At 44.2% G+C, this 25181-nt stretch overlaps 2 protein-coding genes across 4 annotated transcripts in view; one reads left to right on the forward strand and one right to left on the reverse strand.

The window, feature by feature from the left end:
• Nucleotides 1-13367, reverse strand: part of WASHC3 (WASH complex subunit 3) — a 29252-nt gene extending 15885 nt beyond the window's left edge. Inside the window, exons 1-2 of one of the 2 annotated variants that reach the window (XM_068106807.2) lie at nucleotides 12863-13367; nucleotides 10071-10169 (exon numbers count right to left, since the gene is read on the reverse strand). In XM_068106807.2, the coding sequence (XP_067962908.2) occupies nucleotides 10071-10169; nucleotides 12863-12913 (150 nt within the window). In that variant the 5' untranslated portion in view covers nucleotides 12914-13367. The remainder of the gene's footprint in view (nucleotides 1-10070; nucleotides 10170-12862) is intronic. The other variant, XM_068106814.2, reaches the window with a different exon arrangement.
• Nucleotides 13368-13503: 136 nt separating this feature from the next.
• ARL1 (ARF like GTPase 1) overlaps nucleotides 13504-25181 on the forward strand; it is a 76820-nt gene continuing 65142 nt past the window's right edge. For both annotated transcript variants that reach the window (XM_078779706.1, XM_078779745.1), the window contains exon 1: nucleotides 13504-13643. In XM_078779706.1, coding sequence (XP_078635832.1) covers nucleotides 13640-13643 — 4 coding nt within the window. In that variant the 5' untranslated portion in view covers nucleotides 13504-13639. The remainder of the gene's footprint in view (nucleotides 13644-25181) is intronic.

The raw sequence follows: 25181 nt of genomic DNA on the forward strand, positions 1-25181 counted from the left end.
AGACAGATTTAAAAGATGAGCAAAGATATGGATTAGACAGATTTAAAAGATGAGCAAAGATAGGGATTTGACAGATTTAAAAGATGAGTAAAGATAGGGATTAGACAGATTTAAAAGATGAGTAAAGATAGGGATTGGACAGATTCAAAAGATGAGCAAAGATAGGGATTGGACAGATTCAAAAGATGAGCAAAGATAGGGATTGGACAGATTCAAAAGATGAGCAAAGATAGGGATTGGACAGATTTAAAAGATGAGCAAAGATCGAGATTTGACAGATTTAAAAGATGAGTAAAGATAGGGATTGGACAGATTTAAAAGATGAGCAAAGATAGGGATTGGACAGATTTAAAAGATGAGCAAAGCTTGGGTTTTGACAGATTTAAAAGATGAGCAAAGATCGGGATTTGACAGATTTAAAAGATGAGCAAAGATAAGGATTTGACAGATTCAAAAGATGAGCAAAGATAGGGATTTGACAGATTTAAAAGATGAGCAAAGATCGAGATTTGACAGATTTAAAAGATGAGTAAAGATAGGGATTGGACAGATTTAAAAGATGAGCAAAGATCGGGATTTGACAGATTTAAAAGATGAGCAAGGATAAGGATTTGACAGATTCAAAAGATGAGCAAAGATAGGGATTTGACAGATTTAAAAGATGAGCAAAGATCGAGATTTGACAGATTTAAAAGATGAGCAAAGATAGGGATTGGACAGATTTAAAAGATGAGCAAAGATCGGGATTTGACAGATTTAAAAGATGAGCAAAGATAGGGATTTGACAGATTTAAAAGATGAGCAAAGATAGGGATTGGACAGATTTAAAAGATGAGTAAACATAGGGATTAGACAGATTTAAAAGATGAGCAAAGATAGGGATTGGACAGATTTAAAAGATGAGCAAAGATAGGGATTTGACAGATTTAAAAGATGAGCAAAGATAGGGATTGGACAGATTTAAAAGATGAGTAAAGATAGGGATTGAACAGATTCAAAAGATGAGCAAAGATAGGGATTGAACAGATTCAAAAGATGAGCAAAGATAGCGATTTGACAGATTTAAAAGATGAGCAAAGATCGGGATTGGACAGATTTAAAAGATGAGTAAAGATAGGGACTGAACAGATTCAAAAGATGAGCAAAGATCGGGATTGGACAGATTCAAAAGATGAGCAAAGATATGGATTGGACAGATTTAAAAGATGAGCAAAGATAGGGATTTGACAGATTCAAAAGATGAGCAAAGATAGGGATTTGACAGATTTAAAAGATGAGCAAAGATAGGGATTGGACAAATTTTAAAAGATGAGTAAAGATAGGGATTGAACAGATTCAAAAGATGAGCAAAGATAGGGATTGAACAGATTCAAAAGATGAGCAAAGATAGCGATTTGACAGATTTAAAAGATGAGCAAAGATCGGGATTGGACAGATTTAAAAGATGAGTAAAAAAAGGGATTGAACAGATTCAAAAGATGAGCAAAGATCGGGATTGGACAGATTCAAAAGATGAGCAAAGATAGGGATTGGACAGATTTAAAAGATGAGCAAAGATAGGGATTTGACAGATTCAAAAGATGAGCAAGGAAAGGGATTAGACAGATTTAAAAGATGAGCAAAGATAGGGATTTGACAGATTTAAAAGATGAGTAAAGATAGGGATTAGACAGATTTAAAAGATGAGCAAAGATATGGATTAGACAGATTTAAAAGATGAGCAAAGATAGGGATTTGACAGATTTAAAAGATGAGTAAAGATAGGAATTGGACAGATTTAAAAGATGAGCAAAGATAGGGATTGAACAGATTTAAAAGATGAGCAAAGATAGGGATTTGACAGATTTAAAAGATGAGTAAAGATAGGGATTGGACAGATTAAAAAGATGAGTAAAGATAGGGATTGAACAGATTAAAAAGATGAGTAAAGATAGGGATTTGACAGATTTAAAAGATGAGCAAAGATAGGGATTTGACAGATTTAAAAGATGAGTGAAGATAGGGATTGAACAGATTCAAAAGATGAGCAAAGATAGGGATTGGACAGATTTAAAAGATGAGCAAAGATAGGGATTGGACAGATTCAAAAGATGAGCAAAGATCAGGATTGGACAGATTTAAAAGATGAGCAAAGATAGGGATTGGACAGATTTAAAAGATGAGCAAAGATAGGGATTAGACAGATTTAAAAGATGAGTAAAGATAGGGATTGGACAGATTTAAAAGATGAGCAAAGATAGGGATTGGACAGATTCAAAAGATGAGCAAAGATAGGGATTGGACAGATTTAAAAGATGAGCAAAGATAGGGATTAGACAGATTTAAAAGATGAGTAAAGATAGGGATTGGACAGATTTAAAAGATGAGCAAAGATAGGGATTGGACAGATTTAAAAGATGAGCAAAGATAGGGATTGGACAGATTCAAAAGATGAGCAAAGATAGGGATTGGACATATTTAAAAGATGAGCAAAGATAGGGATTGGACAGATTTAAAAGATGAGCAAAGATAGGGATTGGACAGATTTAAAAGATGAGCAAAGATAGGGATTGGACAGATTCAAAAGATGAGCAAAGATAGGGATTGGATAGATTTAAAAGATGAGCAAAGATAGGGATTGGACAGATTCAAAAGATGAGCAAAGATAGGGATTGGACAGATTTAAAAGATGAGCAAAGATAGGGCGACAGATTTAAAAGATGAGCAAAGATAGAGATTTGACAGATTTAAAAGATGAGCAAAGATAGGGATTAGACAGATTTAAAAGATGAGCAAAGATAGGGATTTGACAGATTTAAAAGATGAGCAAAGATAGGGATTAAACAGATTCAAAAGATGAGCAAAGATAGGGATTGGACAGATTTAAAAGATGAGCAAAGATAGGGATTGGACAGATTTAAAAGATGAGCAAAGATAGGGATTGAACAGATTCAAAAGATGAGCAAAGATGGGGATTGGACAGATTTAAAAGATGAGCAAGGATGGGGATTGGACAGATTTAAAAGATGAGCAAAGATAGGGATTGGACAGATTTAAAAGATGAGCAAAGATTGGGATTTGACAGATTTAAAAGATGAGCAAAGATAGGGATTGGACAGATTTAAAAGATGAGCAAAGATAGGGATTGGACAGATTTAAAAGATGAGCAAAGATAGGGATTTGACAGATTTAAAAGATGAGCAAAGATAGGGATTAGACAGATTTAAAAGATGAGCAAAGATCAGGATTTGACAGATTTAAAAGATGAGCAAAGATAGGGGTTGGACAGATTAAAAAGATGAGCAAAGATCAGGATTTGACAGATTTAAAAGATGAGCAAAGATAGGGATTAGACAGATTTAAAAGATGAGCAAAGATAGGGATTGGACAGATTTAAAAGATGAGCAAAGATCAGGATTTGACAGATTTAAAAGATGAGCAAAGATAATAATAATAATAATAATAATAATAATGCATTTATTTTATATAGCGCTTTTCAGGAAGCCCAAAGACGCTTTGACAGAGTGAAAAACATAATGCATAGCAAAACATAAAAACAATTGCAAAAAAAGAAGAATCAATAGGGAAATATTCAAAGCACAAAGGAGGGAGAAGGAGAGGAGATAGTCAGGGGTTAGATGCTGTGGGTTAAATGTTGAATGCAGTGTTGAACAGGTGGGTCTTGAGTGATGTTTTGAATGTGGTGAGTGAGGAGGAGTCTCTGATGGTGTGAGGTAGCGAGTTCCAGAGGGTGGGAGCAGCGATGGAGAAGGCCCTGTCCCCCCAGGATCTAAATTTGGTCCGGATGGGGGGGGGTCAGGAGGTTGGTACCAGCAGAGCGGAGGTTGCGGGTGGGAGTGTGTCTGGAGAGGAGGTCAGCCAGGTAGGATGGGGCCAGGTTATGGAGGGCTTTGTAGGTCAAGAGGAGGATTTTGTACTGGATTCTCTGGGAGATGGGGAGCCAGTGAAGCTTGTAAAGGACGGGGGTGATGTGGTCACGGGTCCGGGAATGGGTGAGTAGACGGGCAGCGGAGTTCTGAATGTATTGGAGTTTATTGGTGATTGTTGAGGGTGAACCATAAAGGAGGCTATTGCAGTAGTCCAGATGGGAAGTGATGAAGGCGTGGATGAGGGTTTCTGCAGCCACGGAGGAGAGGGATGGACGGAGACGGGCGATGTTTTTCAGGTGAAAGAAGGCTGTCTTTGTGATCTGTTTAGTGTATTTGTCGAAGGAGAGGGTTTGGTCAAAGATGATGCCAAGATTCCGGATGTGAGGGGAGGTGGATACTGGGAAACCGTCGATGTTGAGGGCAAAGTTATGGGTGGACTTGGTGAGCGTTTTTGGGCCAATGATGATTATTTCAGATTTATCACAGTTAAGTTTGAGGAAGTTGATTTGAAGCCAGGATTTTATTTCAGTGATGCAGTTTGTCAGGATAGAGTGGGTGGCGGTGGAGATGGACTTGGTGGAGATGAAAAGCTGGATGTCATCGGCGAAGCAGTGGAATTGGAGACCATGACGGTGGATTAAGTGACCGAGGGGGGACAGGTAAAGGATGAAGAGGAGGGGGCCAAGAACTGAACCTTGGGGGACACCTTGGGGGAGGGGAGCAGTAGGGAATTTGCAGTTATTGATGGAGATGAACTGACGTCTGTCAGAGAGGTATGATTTAATCCAAGAGAGGGCAGTGCCGGTAATGTTAAAGGTGGTTTCAAGTCGGGTGAGGAGGATGGTGTGATCGATGGTGTCAAAGGCGGCGCTGAGGTCGAGGAGGATGAGAATGTTGAGGTTGCCAGCGTCAGAGGAGAGAAGGTCGTTGGTGATTTTGAGGAGAGCAGTTTCAGTACTGTGGTTGGAGCGGAATCCGGATTGGAATGTTTCATACAGGTTATTGGCAGAGAGGTGATGTTTGAGTTGAGTGGCTACAGCGCGTTCCAAAACCTTTGACAGAAAGGGTAGGTTGGAGATGGGTCTGAAGTTATTTAGGGTGTCAGGGTTTAGTCCAGGTTTTTTCAGAATGGGGGTAACAGCAGCAATTTTGAGGGATGGTGGGACGATGCCTGTAGACAGGGAGGAGTTTATTGTTGCAATGATAAGTGGAGAGAGAGCAGGAAGGGAGGCCTTGACAAAGCTGGAGGGGATGGGGTCAAGAGTGCAGGTGGCAGTTTTCATTCCGATGAGGAGTTCAGAGAGGTCAGTAGGGGAGACTGGGGAGAATTGAGACAGGGGATGGCAGGATAAGGGGGGGCAGGTGGTTTGAGGGGGAGCGGGTGCGGCGGTGGTCAAGCTGTTGTAGATGTTTTCAATTTTGCGTTGGAAGAATGAAAGGAAGGAGATGCAGTTGTCTATTGTGAATGACTGGGTGGTGGTGTTCAGGGGGCTGAGGAGTTTGTTTATTGTAGAGAAGAGTGCTTTTGGGTTTCCGGAGCCAGAGTGGATAATTTGAGAGTAGTAGGCGGAGCGGGCGCGGGAGAGGGAGAGGGCATCTTTATAGTGTTGTATGTGGTCCTTGTAGGCCTGGGAGTGAACTGTGAGACCTATTTTATTGCGGAGTCTTTCAAGTTGGCGAGCACGAGTTTTCATCAGGCGGAGTTCAGGGGTAAACCAGGGAGCAGAATGGGTGAAAGAAACTGTTTTGGTTTTTATAGGCACAAGTTGGTCAAGGCAGGAGGAGAGAGTGTGGTTGTAGTAGTCAGTGAGGTCAGAAGGGGTGTGGAGGTCAACGAAGGGAGAAGTGGACATTTTTTCAGAGAGGGTCGATGAGAATGAGGTAGGTGAAAGAGCGTTTAGCTTACGGAAGTTGATAGTGCGATAATGCCTTGGTGCTGGGGTGGGGATGTTGATGGTCAGAGTGATGGCTAGGTGGTCAGAGAGAGTGAGGTCGGAGCCAGAGAGATGGTGCAAAATTAGTCCAGTAGAGCAGACAAGGTCCAAAATGTGACCACGGTTATGGGTAGGAAAGTTGACATGTTGAGTGAGGTTAAAGCAGGTGAGTAAATCAGTGAAGTCAGTGGTTAGCGTGGAGTCAGTGGAGTCCATGTGGATATTGAAATCACCAAGGAGGAGGATTGAGGGGGAGAGGGAACATAGCTTTGTCAGAAAGTAGAAGTCAGACAGGAATGATGGGTGTGGTTTGGGAGGGCGGTAGACAACAGCCATGACTGACTGTGTGTGACCAGAGAGTTTAAAAGCCAGGTGTTCAAATGATGGAGCAGATGAGATGGAGATGAGGTTGGTCTTGATGTCTTGTCGGTGAATAACGGCAATTCCACCACCTCGGCCCTCCGAGCGTGGTTTATTGATGTAAGAATATCCATTGGGTGTGGTGAGGTTGAGCGTGTAGTAGTCCAGTGGTTGTTGCCAGGTCTCAGTGAGACAGAGAAAGTCCAGTTTATTTTCCAGGATGTAGTCGTTCAGGATGAGGCATTTGTTGTTGAGGGACCGGGTATTGAACAGGGTGAGCTTGATGTTGTTTTGTACGGCGGGTATGAATCCAGGTGATTTGGCCAGGGTTCGCAGACAGGAGGTGCGATTTTGTGCGTTGTTGTGACCAGGTGTGTTGGGACGATGAGTGGGAGTGCGCTGAGCCGACCAGAGGATGGGGATGGAGTGACCTGATTGTAAATAAACAAACTTACGACCGGAGCCACGGTGAATGTACCTGGGTCGACGCAGGAGTCCATTCGATTTGATTGCAGAGATGCATGATGGGGTGGAGCGGGTTTTAAGCAGGAGAAGCCTTGCGGCGGAGTACCGCAGAGCCATGCCAGCAGGAGCGAAGGGACGAGCACGAGGCCAAGGGTGAGGAGGCGAAACAATCGTCACAACCCACGGGAGTGGGCCCGAGGAAACAGCGAAGGAGCCGAGCAGGTGAAGCCAGGAGCAGAGCCGGGACCATGCAGAGGGCAGACAGGAGCGAAGAGACGAGCACGAGGCCAAGGTTGAGGAGGCAAAGCGGCAAATGCAGCGGCAAACGACCGCCGCCGCTAATCAAGATCACGGCGGCAAACCGCCACCACCGCCGCTGCAAACAATGGGCACAACCCACGAGAGTGAGCCCGAGGAAACAGCGAAGGAGCCGAGCAGGTGAAGCCAGGAGCAGCAGAGCAGAGCCGGAACCGTGCAGAGGGCAGACTCAATGGCCAAAAATCCGCCACGATCACCAGGAAAGCAAGATACGGACAATGGTCCAGTCAGAGAAGCGGCGAGCAAGTGACGCCAGCGTCCTCTCACGACCGGCCCGGAAACGGTCCTTCGCTGTTTTGGATTAATAAGGATTTATTAATAAGGATAAGGATAATAAGGATAGGGATAAGGATTTGAGAGATTCAAAAGATGAGCAAAGATAGGGATTTGACAGATTCAAAAGATGAGCAAAGATAGGGATTTGACAGCTTTAAAAGATGAGCAAAGATAGGGATTAGACAGATTTAAAAGATGAGCAAAGATAAGGATTTGACAGATTCAAAAGATGAGCAAAGATAGGGATTTGACAGATTTAAAGATGAGCAAAGATAAGGATTTGACAGATTTAAAAGATGAGCAAAGATCAGGATTTGACAGATTTAAAAGATGAGCAAAGATAAGGATTTGACAGATTCAAAAGATGAGCAAAGATAGGGATTTGACAGATTTAAAAGATGAGCAAAGATAGGGATTGGACAGATTTAAAAGATGAGTAAAGATAGGGATTGAACAGATTCAAAAGATGAGCAAAGATAGGGATTGAACAGATTCAAAAGATGAGCAAAGATAGGGATTTGACAGATTTAAAAGATGAGCAAAGATCAGGATTGGACAGATTAAAAAGATGAGTAAAGATAGGGATTGAACAGATTCAAAAGATGAGCAAAGATAGGGATTTGACAGATGAGTAAAGATAGGGATTGGACAGATTTAAAAGATGAGCAAAGATAGGGATTGGACAGATTTAAAAGATGAGTAAAGATAGGGAATGAACAGATTTAAAAGATGAGTTAAGATAGAGATTTGACAGATTTAAAAGATGAGCAATGATTGGGATTTGACAGATTTAAAAGATGAGCAAAGATAGGGATTGAACAGATTTAAAAGATGAGCAAAGATAGGGATTAGACAGATTTAAAAGATGAGCAAAGATAGGGATTTGACAGATTTAAAAGATGAGCAAAGATAGGGATTAGACAGATTTAAAAGATGAGTAAAGATAGGGATTGAACAGATTCAAAAGATGGGCAAAGATAGGTTTTGAACAGATTCAAAAAATGAGCAAAGATAGGGATTTGACAGATTTAAAAGATGAGCAAAGATAGGGATTTGACAGATTCAAAAGATGAGTAAAGATAGGAATTGAACAGATTCAAAAGATGAGCAAAGATCGGGATTGGACAGATTCAAAAGATGAGAAAAGATAGGGATTAGACAGATTTAAAAGATGAGCAAAGATAGGGATTTGACAGATTCAAAAGATGAGCAAAGATAGGGATTAGACAGATTTAAAAGATGAGCAAAGATAGGGATTTGACAGATTTAAAAGATGAGTAAAGATAGGGATTAGACATTTAAAAGATGAGCAAAGATAGGGATTAGACAGATTTAAAAGATGAGCAAAGATAGGGATTTGACAGATTTAAAAGATGAGTAAAGATAGGGATTAGACAGATTTAAAAGATGAGCAAAGATAGGGATTAGACAGATTTAAAAGATGAGTAAAGATAGGGATTGGACAGATTTAAAAGATAAGCAAAGATAGGGATTTGACAGATTTAAAAGATGAGCAAAGATAGGGATTAGACAGATTTAAAAGATGAGCAAAGATAGGGATTTGACAGATTTAAAAGATGAGCAAAGATAGGGATTGAACTGATTTAAAAGATGAGTAAAGATAGGGATTTGACAGATTTAAAAGATGAGCAAAGACAGGGATTGGACAGATTTAAAAGATGAGCAAAGACAGGGATTGGACAGATTTAAAAGAAGAGTAAAGATAGGGATTTGACAGATTTAAAAGATGAGCAAAGACAGGGATTGGACAGATTTTAAAGATGAGCGAAGATAGGGATTTGACAGATTTAAGAGATGAGTAAAGATAGGGATTGAACAGATTTAAAAGATGAGCAAAGATAGGGATTTGACAGATTTAAAAGATGAGTAAAGATAGGGATTGGACAGATTTAAAAGATGAGTAAAGATAGGGATTGAACAGATTTAAAAGATGAGTAAAGATAGGGATTGAACAGATTTAAAAGATGAGTAAAGATTGGGATTGAACAGATTTAAAAGATGAGTAAAGATAGGGATTGGACAGATTTAAAAGATGAGTAAAGATAGGGATTGGACAGATTTAAAAGATGAGTAAAGATAGGGATTGAACAGATTTAAAAGATGAGTAAAGATAGGGATTGGACAGATTTAAAAGATGAGTAAAGATAGGGATTGGACAGATTTAAAAGATGAGTAAAGATAGGGATTGAACAGATTTAAAAGACGAGTAAAGATTGGGATTGAACAGATTTAAAAGATGAGTAAAGATAGGGATTGGACAGATTTAAAAGATGAGTAAAGATAGGGATTGGACAGATTTAAAAGATGAGTAAAGATAGAGATTGAACAGATTTAAAAGACGAGTAAAGATAGGGATTGAACAGATTTAAAAGACGAGTAAAGATAGGGATTGGACAGATTTTAAAGATGAGTAAAGATCGGGATTGGACAGTTTTAAAAGGTGAGCGAACATAGGGATTGGACAGATTTAAAAGGTGAGAAAAGATAAGGATTAGACTGAGGAACAAATAAAAGGATCAGTTAAAGTGGTGGTGAGGAAACAGAGAAAATGTCGCATTTAGGCCACCACAACCTTTTAGGTACTTAAGGAAAGGCAAGATTTATCATCAAACATGATAAAATCAAATTTGCTCGTTTAGTAATCCCACATACACCTATTTGACCAACTAATACACACACACACACACACACACACACACACACACACACACACACACACACACACACACACACACACACACACACACACACACACACACACACACACACACACACACACACACACACACACACACACACACACACACACACACACACACGTATGTACCTCCTCACAGACGCAGGACAAGCGGTTGAGGAAGTGACTTGTGTGGATGATGAAGTGATTGAGAAAGGCAAGCATGCGCTTCTGATTTATTCCACCCACCTGTAGGGATTAAAAAAAAAAATCATCAAAAAATGTGGGTGGTTCGTGTGCAGCCATCTGGCTGCTGGTTGCATCATTTTCCTGTGGACGCGACTGCCGCTAATGCAATGCCTCTCTATAACCAGTTATCTGGTACTCATTTTGCCGACCTCGGAAGGATGACGGGCTGAGTCAACCCCACCTGGGGTTAATTCAATGGGATTCAAACTCAGGAGCTTCGGATCCCAAGCCCACCACCCTAACCATTAGGCCAACACCTGGTGATAATCTAAAAAAACAAATCACAAATCAAAAAAAAAAATCACAACCTTTTAAAGGTCAAACCACTCACTGCCACCTTAGCATGTCCACCATCAATCGCCACAGTGGAACATCCACCATTAACTAAACCACAACTGCAGACATGCTGATGCACCATCAACTGTCACCTTGGCCATGGACCATCAACCGTCACCGTGGCCATGGACCATTAACCGTCACCGTGGCCATGGACCATTAACCGTCACCGTGGCCATGGACCATCAACCGCCACCGGGGACATGGACCATCAACCGTCACCGTGGACCATCAACCGTCACCGTAGACATGGACCATCAACCATCAACCGTCACCGTGGACATGGACCATCAACTGTCACCTTGGCCATGGACCATCAACCGTCACCGTGGCCATGGACCATCAACCGTCACCGTGGCCATGGACCATCAACCGTCACCATGGCCATGGACCATCAACCGTCACCTTGGCCATGGACCATCAACCGTCACCATGGCCATGGACCATCAACCGTCACCTTGGCCATGGACCATCAACCGTCACCGTGGCCATGGACCATCAACCGTCACCGTGGCCATGGACCATCAACCGTCACCGTGGACATGGACCATCAACCGTCAACGTGGCCATGGACCATCAACCGTCTCCTTGGACAGGGACCATCAACCGACACCGTGGACATGGACCATCAACCGTCACCGTGGCCATGGACCATCAACCGTCACCTTGGACATGGACCATCAACCGTCACCGTGGCCATGGACCATCAACCGTCACATTGGACATGGACCATCAACCGTCACATTGGACATGGACCATCAACCGTCACCGTGAACATGGACCATCAACCGTCACCGTGAACATGGACCATCAACCGTCACCTTGGACATGGACCATCAACCGTCACCGTGGCCATGGACCATCAACCGTCACCGTGGCCATGGACCATCAACCGTCACCTTGGAAATGGACCATCAACCGTCACCTTGGACATGGACCATCAACCGTCACCTTGGACATGGACCATCAACCGTCACCGTGGCCATGGACCATCAACCGTCACCGTGGCCATGGACCATCAACCGTCACCTTGGACATGGACCATCAACCGTCACCGTGGCCATGGACCATCAACCGTCTCCTTGGACATGGACCATCAACCGACACCGTGGACATGGACCATCAACCGACACCGTGGACATGGACCATCAACCGTCACCGTGGCCATGGACCATCAACCGTCACCTTGGACATGGACCATCAACCGTCACCGTGGACATGGACCATCAACCGTCACCGTGGCCATGGACCATCAACCGTCACCGTGGCCATGGACCGTCAACCGTCTCCTTGGACATGGAGCGTCAACCGTCACCGTGGCCATGGACCATCAACAGTCTCCTTGGCCATGGACCATCAACCGTCTCCTTGGACATGGAGCGTCAACCGTCACCGTGGCCATGGACCATCAACAGTCTCCTTGGCCATGGACCATCAACCGTCACCGTGAACATGGACCATCAACCCTCACCTTGGACATGGACGATCAACCGTCACCTTGGACATGGACCATCAACCGTCAACGTGGCCATGGACCATCAACCGTCACCTTGGACATGGACCATCAACCGTCACCGTGGCCATGGACCATCAACCGTCACCGTGGCCATGGACCATCAACCGTCACCGTGGCCATGGACCATCAACCGTCTCCTTGGACATGGACCATCAACCGACACCGTGGACATGGACCATCAACCGACACCGTGGACATGGACCATCAACCGTCACCGTGGCCATGGACCATCAACCGTCTCCTTGGACATGGACCATCAACCGACACCGTGGACATGGACCATCAACCGTCACCGTGGCCATGGACCATCAACCGCCACCGTGAACATGGACCATCAACCGACACCGTGGCCATGGACCATCAACCATCACCTTGGACATGGACCATCAACCGTCACCGTGGCCATGGACCATCAACCGACACCGTGGCCATGGACCATCAACCGACACCGTGGCCATGGACCATCAATCGTCACCTTGGCCATGGACCATCAATCGTCACCTTGGCCATGGACCATCAACCGCCACCGTGAACATGGACCATCAACCCTCACCTTGGACATGGACGATCAACCGTCACCTTGGACATGGACCGTCAACCGTCTCCTTGGACATGGACAATCAACTGTCACCTTGGACATGGACCATATCACCATGTCAGGTGCACTAATACTATTACTTATTAATATTACTATAACGTATTAGTATCAACGACATTGTATTGTCACCGTGGATGTGATCGGTGCACTATCACTATCAGTATCAGCTACATTATTATTATTAGTTTATTACAACACATAATAATTAATATAATCACATCACATGAAAAGCAAAACACGTACCTTCGTCATATCAATGGCCGAGCCGACAATTGGCAGCCCATCCGCATCCATGACGGACCAAAGAGAAGAAAACAAAAGCTAAATGATTCCGAACGACGAGTAAACAAGGAGCAGGAAAGCGCTGAAGAGAAAATGCTGCGAAGCAGAAAGTGGTGACCCGGAAGTACAACGGCGAATGCATTCCCACTAAGATCGGTTCATTTTGCTCCACATTATACGGATTCCCGATGTGTGGAGCATTTAGTAAACACTGCCGCGTCTTCTCATTGTGAACGTTTGTCTTATTTGGTTCGGATGAAATTGCCTCTGTGGTGATTGCTCTTTTGTCGCTCTCTTTTTGATTGTACGGATCTTTGTACAGTACGTGAGACCACAGCGGTGTAGTTCGCGTTGGCGAAATGTGGTGAAGGCCTTTTTTTTGTCGCGTGTGTATTGCCGAATGCTCACGGAGGTTATACCAGTGTTTACTTAATTTTAATCCTTGCATCATTTGAGAGGTATAAACTGTGTTTAATCGATGTGAAGAAAAGTGTGACAACGGTTTGAAACCGTGTAATGATGACGTCATCTTGCCACGCCTCCCTGCGCCACGTCGTTGGGAATAGACTTTGAGAGGCCTGGAAAAGAAAAAACAGGACGGGGTCGGCTCGGAGGCGGATTTCCGGCACTCTTTGTACCTGCATTACCGGTGCACATTGTGGGACTCGCCGATACAAGCCTCGGTCATCGACACGGTCGATCACAAGTTGAACACCGCGGCCACAACAAACATCCACAATGGGTACGTCGCATGCTCCTCACTGTCATCACGCTCGAGGGGTCGTGCAGGGTGGTCGTCGATCGGTGCTTCGGCTTTATCGTTGTGGTTGAAATCTAAGAAACACACACACACACACAACGCCTTGATTTGGCATTCGGAGTCCAACGGAAGTTGCTGCATCTGATTGAGGTTTCAGTAAGTGTGATGGATTAATGGCTGATTCGAGGAGTTTAACTAGTTAACAATTGGAGGAACATCCTTAATCGTCCACAATATGACCTTAAATACACCTCAGCCTCAGGACCGGATGCTTCTTCCCATCTGAGCACGTAACTCGTGCTGAGATTCCAGGTTCGAATCCTCCACACATTGATGACTTGTTCATGTCCTGGTGATGTCCTTGTGATTTACAAACCCAGGTTCGAATCCTCCACACATTGATGACTTGTTCATGTCCTGGTGATGTCCTCGTGATTCACAAACCCAGGTTCGAATCCTCCACACATTGATAACTTGTTAATGTCCCGCTGATGTCCTTGTGATTTACAAACCCAGGTTTGAATCCTCCACTCGGTGATTGCTTGTTAATGTCCCGCTGATGTCCTTGTGATTCACAAACTGAGGTTTGAATCTTCCACACATTGATAACTTGTTAATGTCCTGCTGATGTCCTTGTGATTCACAAACCCAGGTTTGAATCCTCCACTCGGTGATTGCTTGTTCATGTCCTGCTGATGTCCTTGTGATTTACAAACCCAGGTTTGAATCCTCCACTCGGTGATAACTTGTTCATGCCCTGCTGATGTCCTTGTGATTCACAAACCCAGGTTTGAATCCTCCACTCGGTGATAACTTGTTCATGTCCTGCTGATGTCCTTGTGATTTAAAAAGCCAGGTTTGAATCCTCCACACGGTGATTGCTTGTTCATGTCCTGCTGATGTCCTTGTGATTTACAAACCCAGGTTTGAATCCTCCACTCGGTGATTGCTTGTTCATGTCCTGCTGATGTCCTTGTGATTTAAAAAGCCAGGTTTGAATCCTCCACACGGTGATTGCTTGTTCATGTCCTGCTGATGTCCTTGTGATTTACAAACCCAGGTTTGAATCTTCCACACATTGATAACTTGTTAATGTCCCGCTGATGTCCTTGTGATTTACAAACCCAGGTTTGAATCCTCCACTCGGTGATTGCTTGTTCATGTCCTGCTGATGTCCTTGTGATTTACAAACCCAGGTTTGAATCCTCCACTCGGTGATTGCTTGTTCATGTCCTGCTGATGTCCTTGTGATTTACAAAGCCAGGTTTGAATCCTACACACGGTGATTGCTTGTTCATGTCCTGCTGATGTCCTTGTGATTCACAAACCCAGGTTTGAGTCCTCCCCTCGGTGATAGCTTGTTAATGTCCTGCTGATGTCCTTGTGATTTACAAACCCAGGTTTGAATCCTCCACTCGGTGATAACTTGTTCATGTCCTGCTGATGTCCTTGTGATTTACAAAGCCAGGTTTGAATCCTCCACACGGTGATTGCTTGTTCATGTCCTGCTGATGTCCATGTGATTCACAAACCCAGGTTTGAATCCTCCACTCGGTGATAACTTGTTCATGTCCCGCTGATGTCCTTGTGATTTACAAACCCAGGTTTGAATCCTCCACTCGGTGATTGCTTGTTCATGCCCTGCTGATGTCCTTGTGATTTACAAAGCCAGGTTTGAATCCTCCACACGGTGATTGCTTGTTCATGTCCTGCTGATGTCCTTGTGATTCACTAACCCAGGTTTGAATCCTCCACTCGGTGATAACTTGTTCATGTCCTGCTGATGTCCTTGTGATTTACAAACCCAGGTTTGAATCCTCCACTCGGTGATTGCTTGTTCATGTCCTGCTGATGTCCTTGTGATTTACAAAGCCAGGTTTGAATCCAACACACGGTGATTGCTTGTTCATGTCCTGCTGATGTCCTTGTGATTCACAAACTCAGGTTTGAATCCTCCACACATTGATAACTTGTTAATGTCCTGCTGATGTCCTTGTGATTCACCTACCCAGGTTTGAATCCTCCACACGGTGATAGCTTATTAATGTCCTGCTGATGTCCTTGTGACTCACAAACCCAGGTTTGAATCCTCCCCTCGGTGATGGCTTGTTAATGTCCTGCTGATGTCCTTGTGATTTACAAACGCAGGTTTGAATCTTCCACACATTGATAACTTGTTAATGTCCTGCTGATGTCCTTGTGATTCACAAACCCAGGTTTGAATCCTCCACACATTGATAACTTGTTCATGTCCTGCTGATGTCCTTGTGATTCACAAAACTAGGTTTGAATCCTCCACCTATTGATAACTTGTTCATGTCCTGCTGATGTCCTTGTGATTCACAAACCCAGGTTTGAATCCTCCACACATTGGTAACTTGTTCATGTCCTGCTGATGTCCTTGTGATTCACAAACCCAGGTTTGAATCCTCCACTCGGTGATAACTTGTTCATGTCCTGCTGATGTCCTTGTGATTTACAAACCCAGGTTTGAATCCTCCACTCGGTGATTGCTTGTTCATGTCCTGCTGATGTCCTTGTGATTTACAAAGCCAGGTGTGAATCCTCCACACGGTGATTGCTTGTTCATGTCCTGCTGATGTCCTTGTGATTTACAAACTCAGGTTTGAATCCTCCACACGGTGATGGCTTGTTCATGTCCTGCTGATGTCCTTGTGATTCACAAACTCAGGTTTGAATCCTCCACACATTGATAACTTGTTAATGTCCTGCTGATGTCCTTGTGATTTACAAAGCCAGGTGTGAATCCTCCACACGGTGATTGCTTGTTCATGTCCTGCTGATGTCCTTGTGATTTACAAACCCAGGTTTGAATCCTCCACTCGGTGATTGCTTGTTCATGTCCTGCTGATGTCCTTGTGATTTACAAACGCAGGTTTGAATCTTCCACACGGTGATGGCTTGTTAATGTCCTGCTGATGTCCTTGTGATTCACAAACCCAGGTTTGAATCCTCCACTCGGTGATTGCTTGTTCATGTCCTGCTGATGTCCTTGTGATTCACAAACCCAGGTTTGAGTCCTCCCCTTGGTGATAGCTTGTTAATGTCCTGCTGATGTCCTTGTGATTCACAAACCCAGGTTTGAGTCCTCCCCTCGGTGATGGCTTGTTCATGTCCTTGTGATTTACAAACCCAGGTTTGAATCCTCCACACGGTGATGGCTTGTTAATGTCCTGCTGATGTCCTTGTGATTCACAAACCCAGGTTTGAGTCCTCCCCTTGGTGATAGCTTGTTAATGTCCTGCTGATGTCCTTGTGATTTACAAACCCAGGTTTGAATCCTCCACACGGTGATTGCTTGTTGATGTCCTTGTGATTTACAATCCCAGGTTTGAATCCTCCACACGGTGATTGCTTGTTCATGTCCTGCTGATGTCCTCGTGGTTTCCAAACCCAGGTTTGAATCCTCCACTCGGTGATAGCTTGTTCATGTCCTGCTGATGTCCTTGTGATTTACAAACCCAGGTTTGAATCCTCCACTCGGTGATAGCTTGTTCATGTCCTGCTGATGTCCTTGTGATTTACAAACCCAGGTTTGAATCCTCCACTCGGTGATTGCTTGTTCATGTCCTGCTGATGTCCTTGTGATTTACAAAGCCAGGTTTGAATCCTACACACGGTGATTGCTTGTTCATGTCCTGCTGATGTCCTTGTGATTTACAAACTCAGGTTTGAATCCTCCACACGGTGATGGCTTGTTCATGTCCTGCTGATGTCCTTGTGATTCACAAACTCAGGTTTGAATCCTCCACACATTGATAACTTGTTAATGTCCTGCTGATGTCCTTGTGATTCACCTACCCAGGTTTGAATCCTCCACACGGTGATAGCTTGTTAATGTCCTGCTGATGTCCTTGTGACTCACAAACCCAGGTTTGAATCCTCTCCTCAGTGATGGCTTGTTAATGTCCTGCTGATGTCCTTGTGATTTACAAACACAGGTTTGAATCTTCCACACATTGATAACTTGTTAATGTCCTGCTGATGTCCTTGTGATTCACAAACCCAGGTTTGAATCCTCCACACATTGATAACTTGTTCATGTCCTGCTGATGTCCTTGTGATTCACAAACCCAGGTTTGAATCCTCCACATATTGATAACTTGTTCATGTCCTGCTGATGTCCTTGTGATTCACAAACCCAGGTTTGAGTCCTCCCCTCGGTGATAGCTTGTTCATGTCCTGCTGATGTCCTTGTGATTCACAAACCCAGGTTTGAATCCTCCACTCGGTGATAACTTGTTCATGTCCCGCTGATGTCCTTGTGATTTACAAACCCAGGTTTGAATCCTCCACTCGGTGATTGCTTGTTCATGCCCTGCTGATGTCCTTGTGATTTACAAAGCCAGGTTTGAATCCTCCACACGGTGATTGCTTGTTCATGTCCTGCTGATGTCCTTGTGATTCACTAACCCAGGTTTGAATCCTCCACTCGGTGATAACTTGTTCATGTCCTGCTGATGTCCTTGTGATTTACAAACCCAGGTTTGAATCCTCCACTCGGTGATTGCTTGTTCATGTCCTGCTGATGTCCTTGTGATTTACAAAGCCAGGTTTGAATCCAACACACGGTGATTGCTTGTTCATGTCCTGCTGATGTCCTTGTGATTCACAAACTCAGGTTTGAATCCTCCACACATTGATAACTTGTTAATGTCCTGCTGATGTCCTTGTGATTCACCTACCCAGGTTTGAATCCTCCACACGGTGATAGCTTATTAATGTCCTGCTGATGTCCTTGTGGCTCACAAACCCAGGTTTGAATCCTCCCCTCGGTGATGGCTTGTTAATGTCCTGCTGATGTCCTTGTGATTTACAAACGCAGGTTTGAATCTTCCACACATTGATAACTTGTTAATGTCCTGCTGATGTCCTTGTGATTCACAAACCCAGGTTTGAATCCTCCACACATTGATAACTTGTTCATGTCCTGCTGATGTCCTTGTGATTCACAAACCCAGGTTTGAATCCTCCACCTATTGATAACTTGTTCATGTCCTGCTGATGTCCTTGTGATTCACAAACCCAGGTTTGAATCCTCCACACATTGGTAACTTGTTCATGTCCTGCTGATGTCCTTGTGATTCACAAACCCAGGTTTGAATCCTCCACTCGGTGATAACTTGTTCATGTCCTGCTGATGTCCTTGTGATTTACAAACCCAGGTTTGAATCCTCCACTCGGTGATTGCTTGTTCATGTCCTGCTGATGTCCTTGTGATTTACAAAGCCAGGTGTGAATCCTCCACACGGTGATTGCTTGTTCATGTCCTGCTGATGTCCTTGTGATTTACAAACTCAGGTTTGAATCCTCCACACGGTGATGGCTTGTTCATGTCCTGCTGATGTCCTTGTGATTCACAAACTCAGGTTTGAATCCTCCACACATTGATAACTTGTTAATGTCCTGCTGATGTCCTTGTGATTTACAAAGCCAGGTTTGAATCCTCCACACGGTGATTGCTTGTTCATGTCCTGCTGATGTCCTTGTGATTTACAAACCCAGGTTTGAATCCTCCACTCGGTGATTACTTGTTCATGTCCTGCTGATGTCCTTGTGATTTACAAACGCAGGTTTGAATCTTCCACACGGTGATGGCTTGTTAATGTCCTGCTGATGTCCTTGTGATTCACAAACCCAGGTTTGAATCCTCCACTCGGTGATTGCTTGTTCATGTCCTGCTGATGTCCTTGTGATTCACAAACCCAGGTTTGAGTCCTCCCCTTGGTGATAGCTTGTTAATGTCCTGCTGATGTCCTTGTGATTCACAAACCCAGGTTTGAGTCCTCCCCTCGGTGATGGCTTGTTCATGTCCTTGTGATTTACAAACCCAGGTTTGAATCCTCCACACGGTGATGGCTTGTTAATGTCCTGCTGATGTCCTTGTGATTCACAAACCCAGGTTTGAGTCCTCCCCTTGGTGATAGCTTGTTAATGTCCTGCTGATGTCCTTGTGATTTACAAACCCAGGTTTGAATCCTCCACACGGTGATTGCTTGTTGATGTCCTTGTGATTTACAATCCCAGGTTTGAATCCTCCACACGGTGATTGCTTGTTCATGTCCTGCTGATGTCCTCGTGGTTTCCAAACCCAGGTTTGAATCCTCCACTCGGTGATCGTTTGTTAATGTCCTGCTGATGTCCTTGTGGTTTCCAAACCCAGGTTTGAATCCTCCACACGGTGATAACTTGTTAATGTCCAGCCGATGTCCTCATGGTTTGCAAACCCAGGTTTGAATCCCTCCATCTTTCGATGGCTTGTTGATGTCCTGCTGATGTCCTCGTGATTCACAAACCCAGGTTTGAATCCTCCACTCGGTGATTGCTTGTTCATGTCCTGCTTATGTCCTTGTGATTCACAAACCCAGGTTTGAATCCTCCACTCGGTGATTGCTTGTTCATGTCCTGCTGATGTCCTTGTGATTCACAAACCCAGGTTTGAATCCTCCCCTCGGTGATGGCTTGTTCATGTCCTTGTGATTTACAAACCCAGGTTTGAATCCTCCACACGGTGATGGCTTGTTCATGTCCTGCTGATGTCCTTGTGATTCACAAACCCATGTTTGAGTCCTCCCCTCGGTGATAGCTTGTTAATGTCCTGCTGATGTCCTTATGATTCACAAACCCAGGTTTGAGTCCTCCCCTCGGTGATGGCTTGTTAATGTCCTGCTGATGTCCTTGTGATTTAAAACCCAGGTTTCAATCCTCCGCTCGGTGATAGCTTGTTAATGTCCTGCTGATGTCCTTGTGATTTACAAACCCAGGTTTGAATCCTCCACACGGTGATTGCTTGTTCATGTCCTGCTGATGTCCTCGTGGTTTCCAAACCCAGGTTTGAATCCTCCACTCGGTGATCGTTTGTTAATGTCCAGCCGATGTCCTCGTGGTTTCCAAACCCAGGTTTGAATCCTCCACACAGTGAGGGTTTGTTAATATCCAGCCGATGCCCTCATGGTTTGCAAACCCAGGTTTGAATCCCTCCATCTTTCGATGGCTTGTTGATGTCCTGCTGATGTCCTCGTGATTCACAAACCCAGGTTTGAATCCTCCACTCGGTGATTGCTTGTTCATGTCCTGCTGATGTCCTTGTGATTCACAAACCCATGTTTGAATCCTCCACTCGGTGATTGCTTGTTCATGTCCTGCTGATGTCCTTGTGATTCACAAACCCAGGTTTGAATCCTCCACTCGGTGATTGCTTGTTCATGTCCTGCTGATGTCCTTGTGATTCACAAACCCAGGTTTGAATCCTCCACACGGTGATAGCTTGTTCATGTCCTGCTGATGTCCTTGTGATTTACAAATCCAGGTTTGAATCCTCCACTCGGTGATAACTTGTTCATGTCCTGCTGATGTCCTTGTGATTTACAAACCCAGGTTTGAATCCTCCACTCTGTGATAACTTGTTCATGTCCTGCTGATGTCCTTGTGATTTACAAACCCAGGTTTGAATCCTCCACACGGTGATAGCTTGTTAATGTCCTGCTGATGTCCTTGTGATTCACAAACCCAGGTTTGAGTCCTCCCCTCGGTGATTGCTTGTTCATGTCCTGCTGATGTCCTTGTGATTCACAAACCCAGGTTTGAATCCTCCACTCGGTGATAGCTTGTTCATGTCCTGCTGATGTCCTTTTGATTTACAAAGCCATGTTTGAATCCTCCACACGGTGATAGCTTGTTAATGTCCTGCTGATGTCCTTGTGATTCACAAACCCAGGTTCGAATCCTCCACACATTGATGACTTGTTAATGTCCCGCTGATGTCCTTGTGATTTACAAACCCAGGTTTGAATCCTCCACACATTGATAACTTGTTAATGTCCCGCTGATGTCCTTGTGATTTACAAACCCAGGTTTGAATCCTCCACTCGGTGATTGCTTGTTAATGTCCCGCTGATGTCCTTGTGATTCACAAACTGAGGTTTGAATCTTCCACACATTGATAACTTGTTAATGTCCTGCTGATGTCCTTGTGATTCACAAACCCAGGTTTGAATCCTCCACTCGGTGATTGCTTGTTCATGTCCTGCTGATGTCCTTGTGATTTACAAACCCAGGTTTGAATCCTCCACTCGGTGATAACTTGTTCATGCCCTGCTGATGTCCTTGTGATTCACAAACCCAGGTTTGAATCCTCCACTCGGTGATAACTTGTTCATGTCCTTGTGATTTAAAAAGCCAGGTTTGAATCCTCCACACGGTGATTGCTTGTTCATGTCCTGCTGATGTCCTTGTGATTTACAAACCCAGGTTTGAATCCTCCACTCGGTGATTGCTTGTTCATGTCCTGCTGATGTCCTTGTGATTTAAAAAGCCAGGTTTGAATCCTCCACACGGTGATTGCTTGTTCATGTCCTGCTGATGTCCTTGTGATTTACAAACCCAGGTTTGAATCTTCCACACATTGATAACTTGTTAATGTCCCGCTGATGTCCTTGTGATTTACAAACCCAGGTTTGAATCCTCCACTCGGTGATTGCTTGTTCATGTCCTGCTGATGTCCTTGTGATTTACAAACCCAGGTTTGAATCCTCCACTCGGTGATTGCTTGTTCATGTCCTGCTGATGTCCTTGTGATTTACAAAGCCAGGTTTGAATCCTACACACGGTGATTGCTTGTTCATGTCCTGCTGATGTCCTTGTGATTTACAAACTCAGGTTTGAATCCTCCACACGGTGATGGCTTGTTCATGTCCTGCTGATGTCCTTGTGATTCACAAACTCAGGTTTGAATCCTCCACACATTGATAACTTGTTAATGTCCTGCTGATGTCCTTGTGATTCACCTACCCAGGTTTGAATCCTCCACACATTGATAACTTGTTCATGTCCTGCTGATGTCCTTGTGATTCACAAACCCAGGTTTGAATCCTCCACATATTGATAACTTGTTCATGTCCTGCTGATGTCCTTGTGATTCACAAACCCAGGTTTGAGTCCTCCCCTCGGTGATGGCTTGTTAATGTCCTGCTGATGTCCTTGTGATTTACAAACCCAGGTTTGAATCCTCCACTCGGTGATAACTTGTTCATGTCCTGCTGATGTCCTTGTGATTTACAAAGCCAGGTTTGAATCCTCCACACGGTGATTGCTTGTTCATGTCCTGCTGATGTCCTTGTGATTCACAAACCCAGGTTTGAATCCTCCACTCGGTGATAACTTGTTCATGTCCCGCTGATGTCCTTGTGATTTACAAACCCAGGTTTGAATCCTCCACTCGGTGATTGCTTGTTCATGCCCTGCTGATGTCCTTGTGATTTACAAAGCCAGGTTTGAATCCTCCACACGGTGATTGCTTGTTCATGTCCTGCTGATGTCCTTGTGATTCACTAACCCAGGTTTGAATCCTCCACTCGGTGATAACTTGTTCATGTCCTGCTGATGTCCTTGTGATTCACAAACCCAGGTTTGAATCCTCCACTCGGTGATAACTTGTTCATGTCCCGCTGATGTCCTTGTGATTTACAAACCCAGGTTTGAATCCTCCACTCGGTGATTGCTTGTTCATGCCCTGCTGATGTCCTTGTGATTTACAAAGCCAGGTTTGAATCCTCCACACGGTGATTGCTTGTTCATGTCCTGCTGATGTCCTTGTGATTCACTAACCCAGGTTTGAATCCTCCACTCGGTGATAACTTGTTCATGTCCTGCTGATGTCCTTGTGATTTACAAACCCAGGTTTGAATCCTCCACTCGGTGATTGCTTGTTCATGTCCTGCTGATGTCCTTGTGATTTACAAAGCCAGGTTTGAATCCAACACACGGTGATTGCTTGTTCATGTCCTGCTGATGTCCTTGTGATTCACAAACTCAGGTTTGAATCCTCCACACATTGATAACTTGTTAATGTCCTGCTGATGTCCTTGTGATTCACCTACCCAGGTTTGAATCCTCCACACGGTGATAGCTTATTAATGTCCTGCTGATGTCCTTGTGATTCACAAACTCAGGTTTGAATCCTCCACACATTGATAACTTGTTAATGTCCTGCTGATGTCCTTGTGATTCACAAACCCAGGTTTGAATCCTCCACACATTGATAACTTGTTCATGTCCTGCTGATGTCCTTGTGATTCACAAACCTAGGTTTGAATCCTCCACCTATTGATAACTTGTTCATGTCCTGCTGATGTCCTTGTGATTCACAAACCCAGGTTTGAATCCTCCACACATTGGTAACTTGTTCATGTCCTGCTGATGTCCTTGTGATTCACAAACCCAGGTTTGAATCCTCCACTCGGTGATAACTTGTTCATGTCCTGCTGATGTCCTTGTGATTTACAAACCCAGGTTTGAATCCTCCACTCGGTGATTGCTTGTTCATGTCCTGCTGATGTCCTTGTGATTTACAAAGCCAGGTGTGAATCCTCCACACGGTGATTGCTTGTTCATGTCCTGCTGATGTCCTTGTGATTTACAAACTCAGGTTTGAATCCTCCACACGGTGATGGCTTGTTCATGTCCTGCTGATGTCCTTGTGATTCACAAACTCAGGTTTGAATCCTCCACACATTGATAACTTGTTAATGTCCTGCTGATGTCCTTGTGATTTACAAAGCCAGGTTTGAATCCTCCACACGGTGATTGCTTGTTCATGTCCTGCTGATGTCCTTGTGATTTACAAACCCAGGTTTGAATCCTCCACTCGGTGATTGCTTGTTCATGTCCTGCTGATGTCCTTGTGATTTACAAACGCAGGTTTGAATCTTCCACACGGTGATGGCTTGTTAATGTCCTGCTGATGTCCTTGTGATTCACAAACCCAGGTTTGAATCCTCCACTCGGTGATTGCTTGTTCATGTCCTGCTGATGTCCTTGTGATTCACAAACCCAGGTTTGAGTCCTCCCCTTGGTGATAGCTTGTTAATGTCCTGCTGATGTCCTTGTGATTCACAAACCCAGGTTTGAATCCTCCACTCGGTGATTGCTTGTTCATGTCCTGCTGATGTCCTTGTGATTCACAAACCCAGGTTTGAGTCCTCCCCTCGGTGATGGCTTGTTCATGTCCTTGTGATTTACAAACCCAGGTTTGAATCCTCCACACGGTGATGGCTTGTTAATGTCCTGCTGATGTCCTTGTGATTCACAAACCCAGGTTTGAGTCCTCCCCTTGGTGATAGCTTGTTCATGTCCTGCTGATGTCCTTGTGATTCACAAACTCAGGTTTGAATCCTCCACACATTGATAACTTGTTAATGTCCTGCTGATGTCCTTGTGATTCACAAACCCAGGTTTGAATCCTCCACACATTGATAACTTGTTCATGTCCTGCTGATGTCCTTGTGATTCACAAACCTAGGTTTGAATCCTCCACCTATTGATAACTTGTTCATGTCCTGCTGATGTCCTTGTGATTCACAAACCCAGGTTTGAATCCTCCACACATTGGTAACTTGTTCATGTCCTGCTGATGTCCTTGTGATTCACAAACCCAGGTTTGAATCCTCCACTCGGTGATAACTTGTTCATGTCCTGCTGATGTCCTTGTGATTTACAAAC

The sequence above is a fragment of the Myxine glutinosa genome, chromosome 1 (assembly GCF_964187855.1).
Source record: "Myxine glutinosa chromosome 1, kmMyxGlut1.1, whole genome shotgun sequence".
Taxonomy (NCBI): domain Eukaryota; kingdom Metazoa; phylum Chordata; class Myxini; order Myxiniformes; family Myxinidae; genus Myxine; species Myxine glutinosa.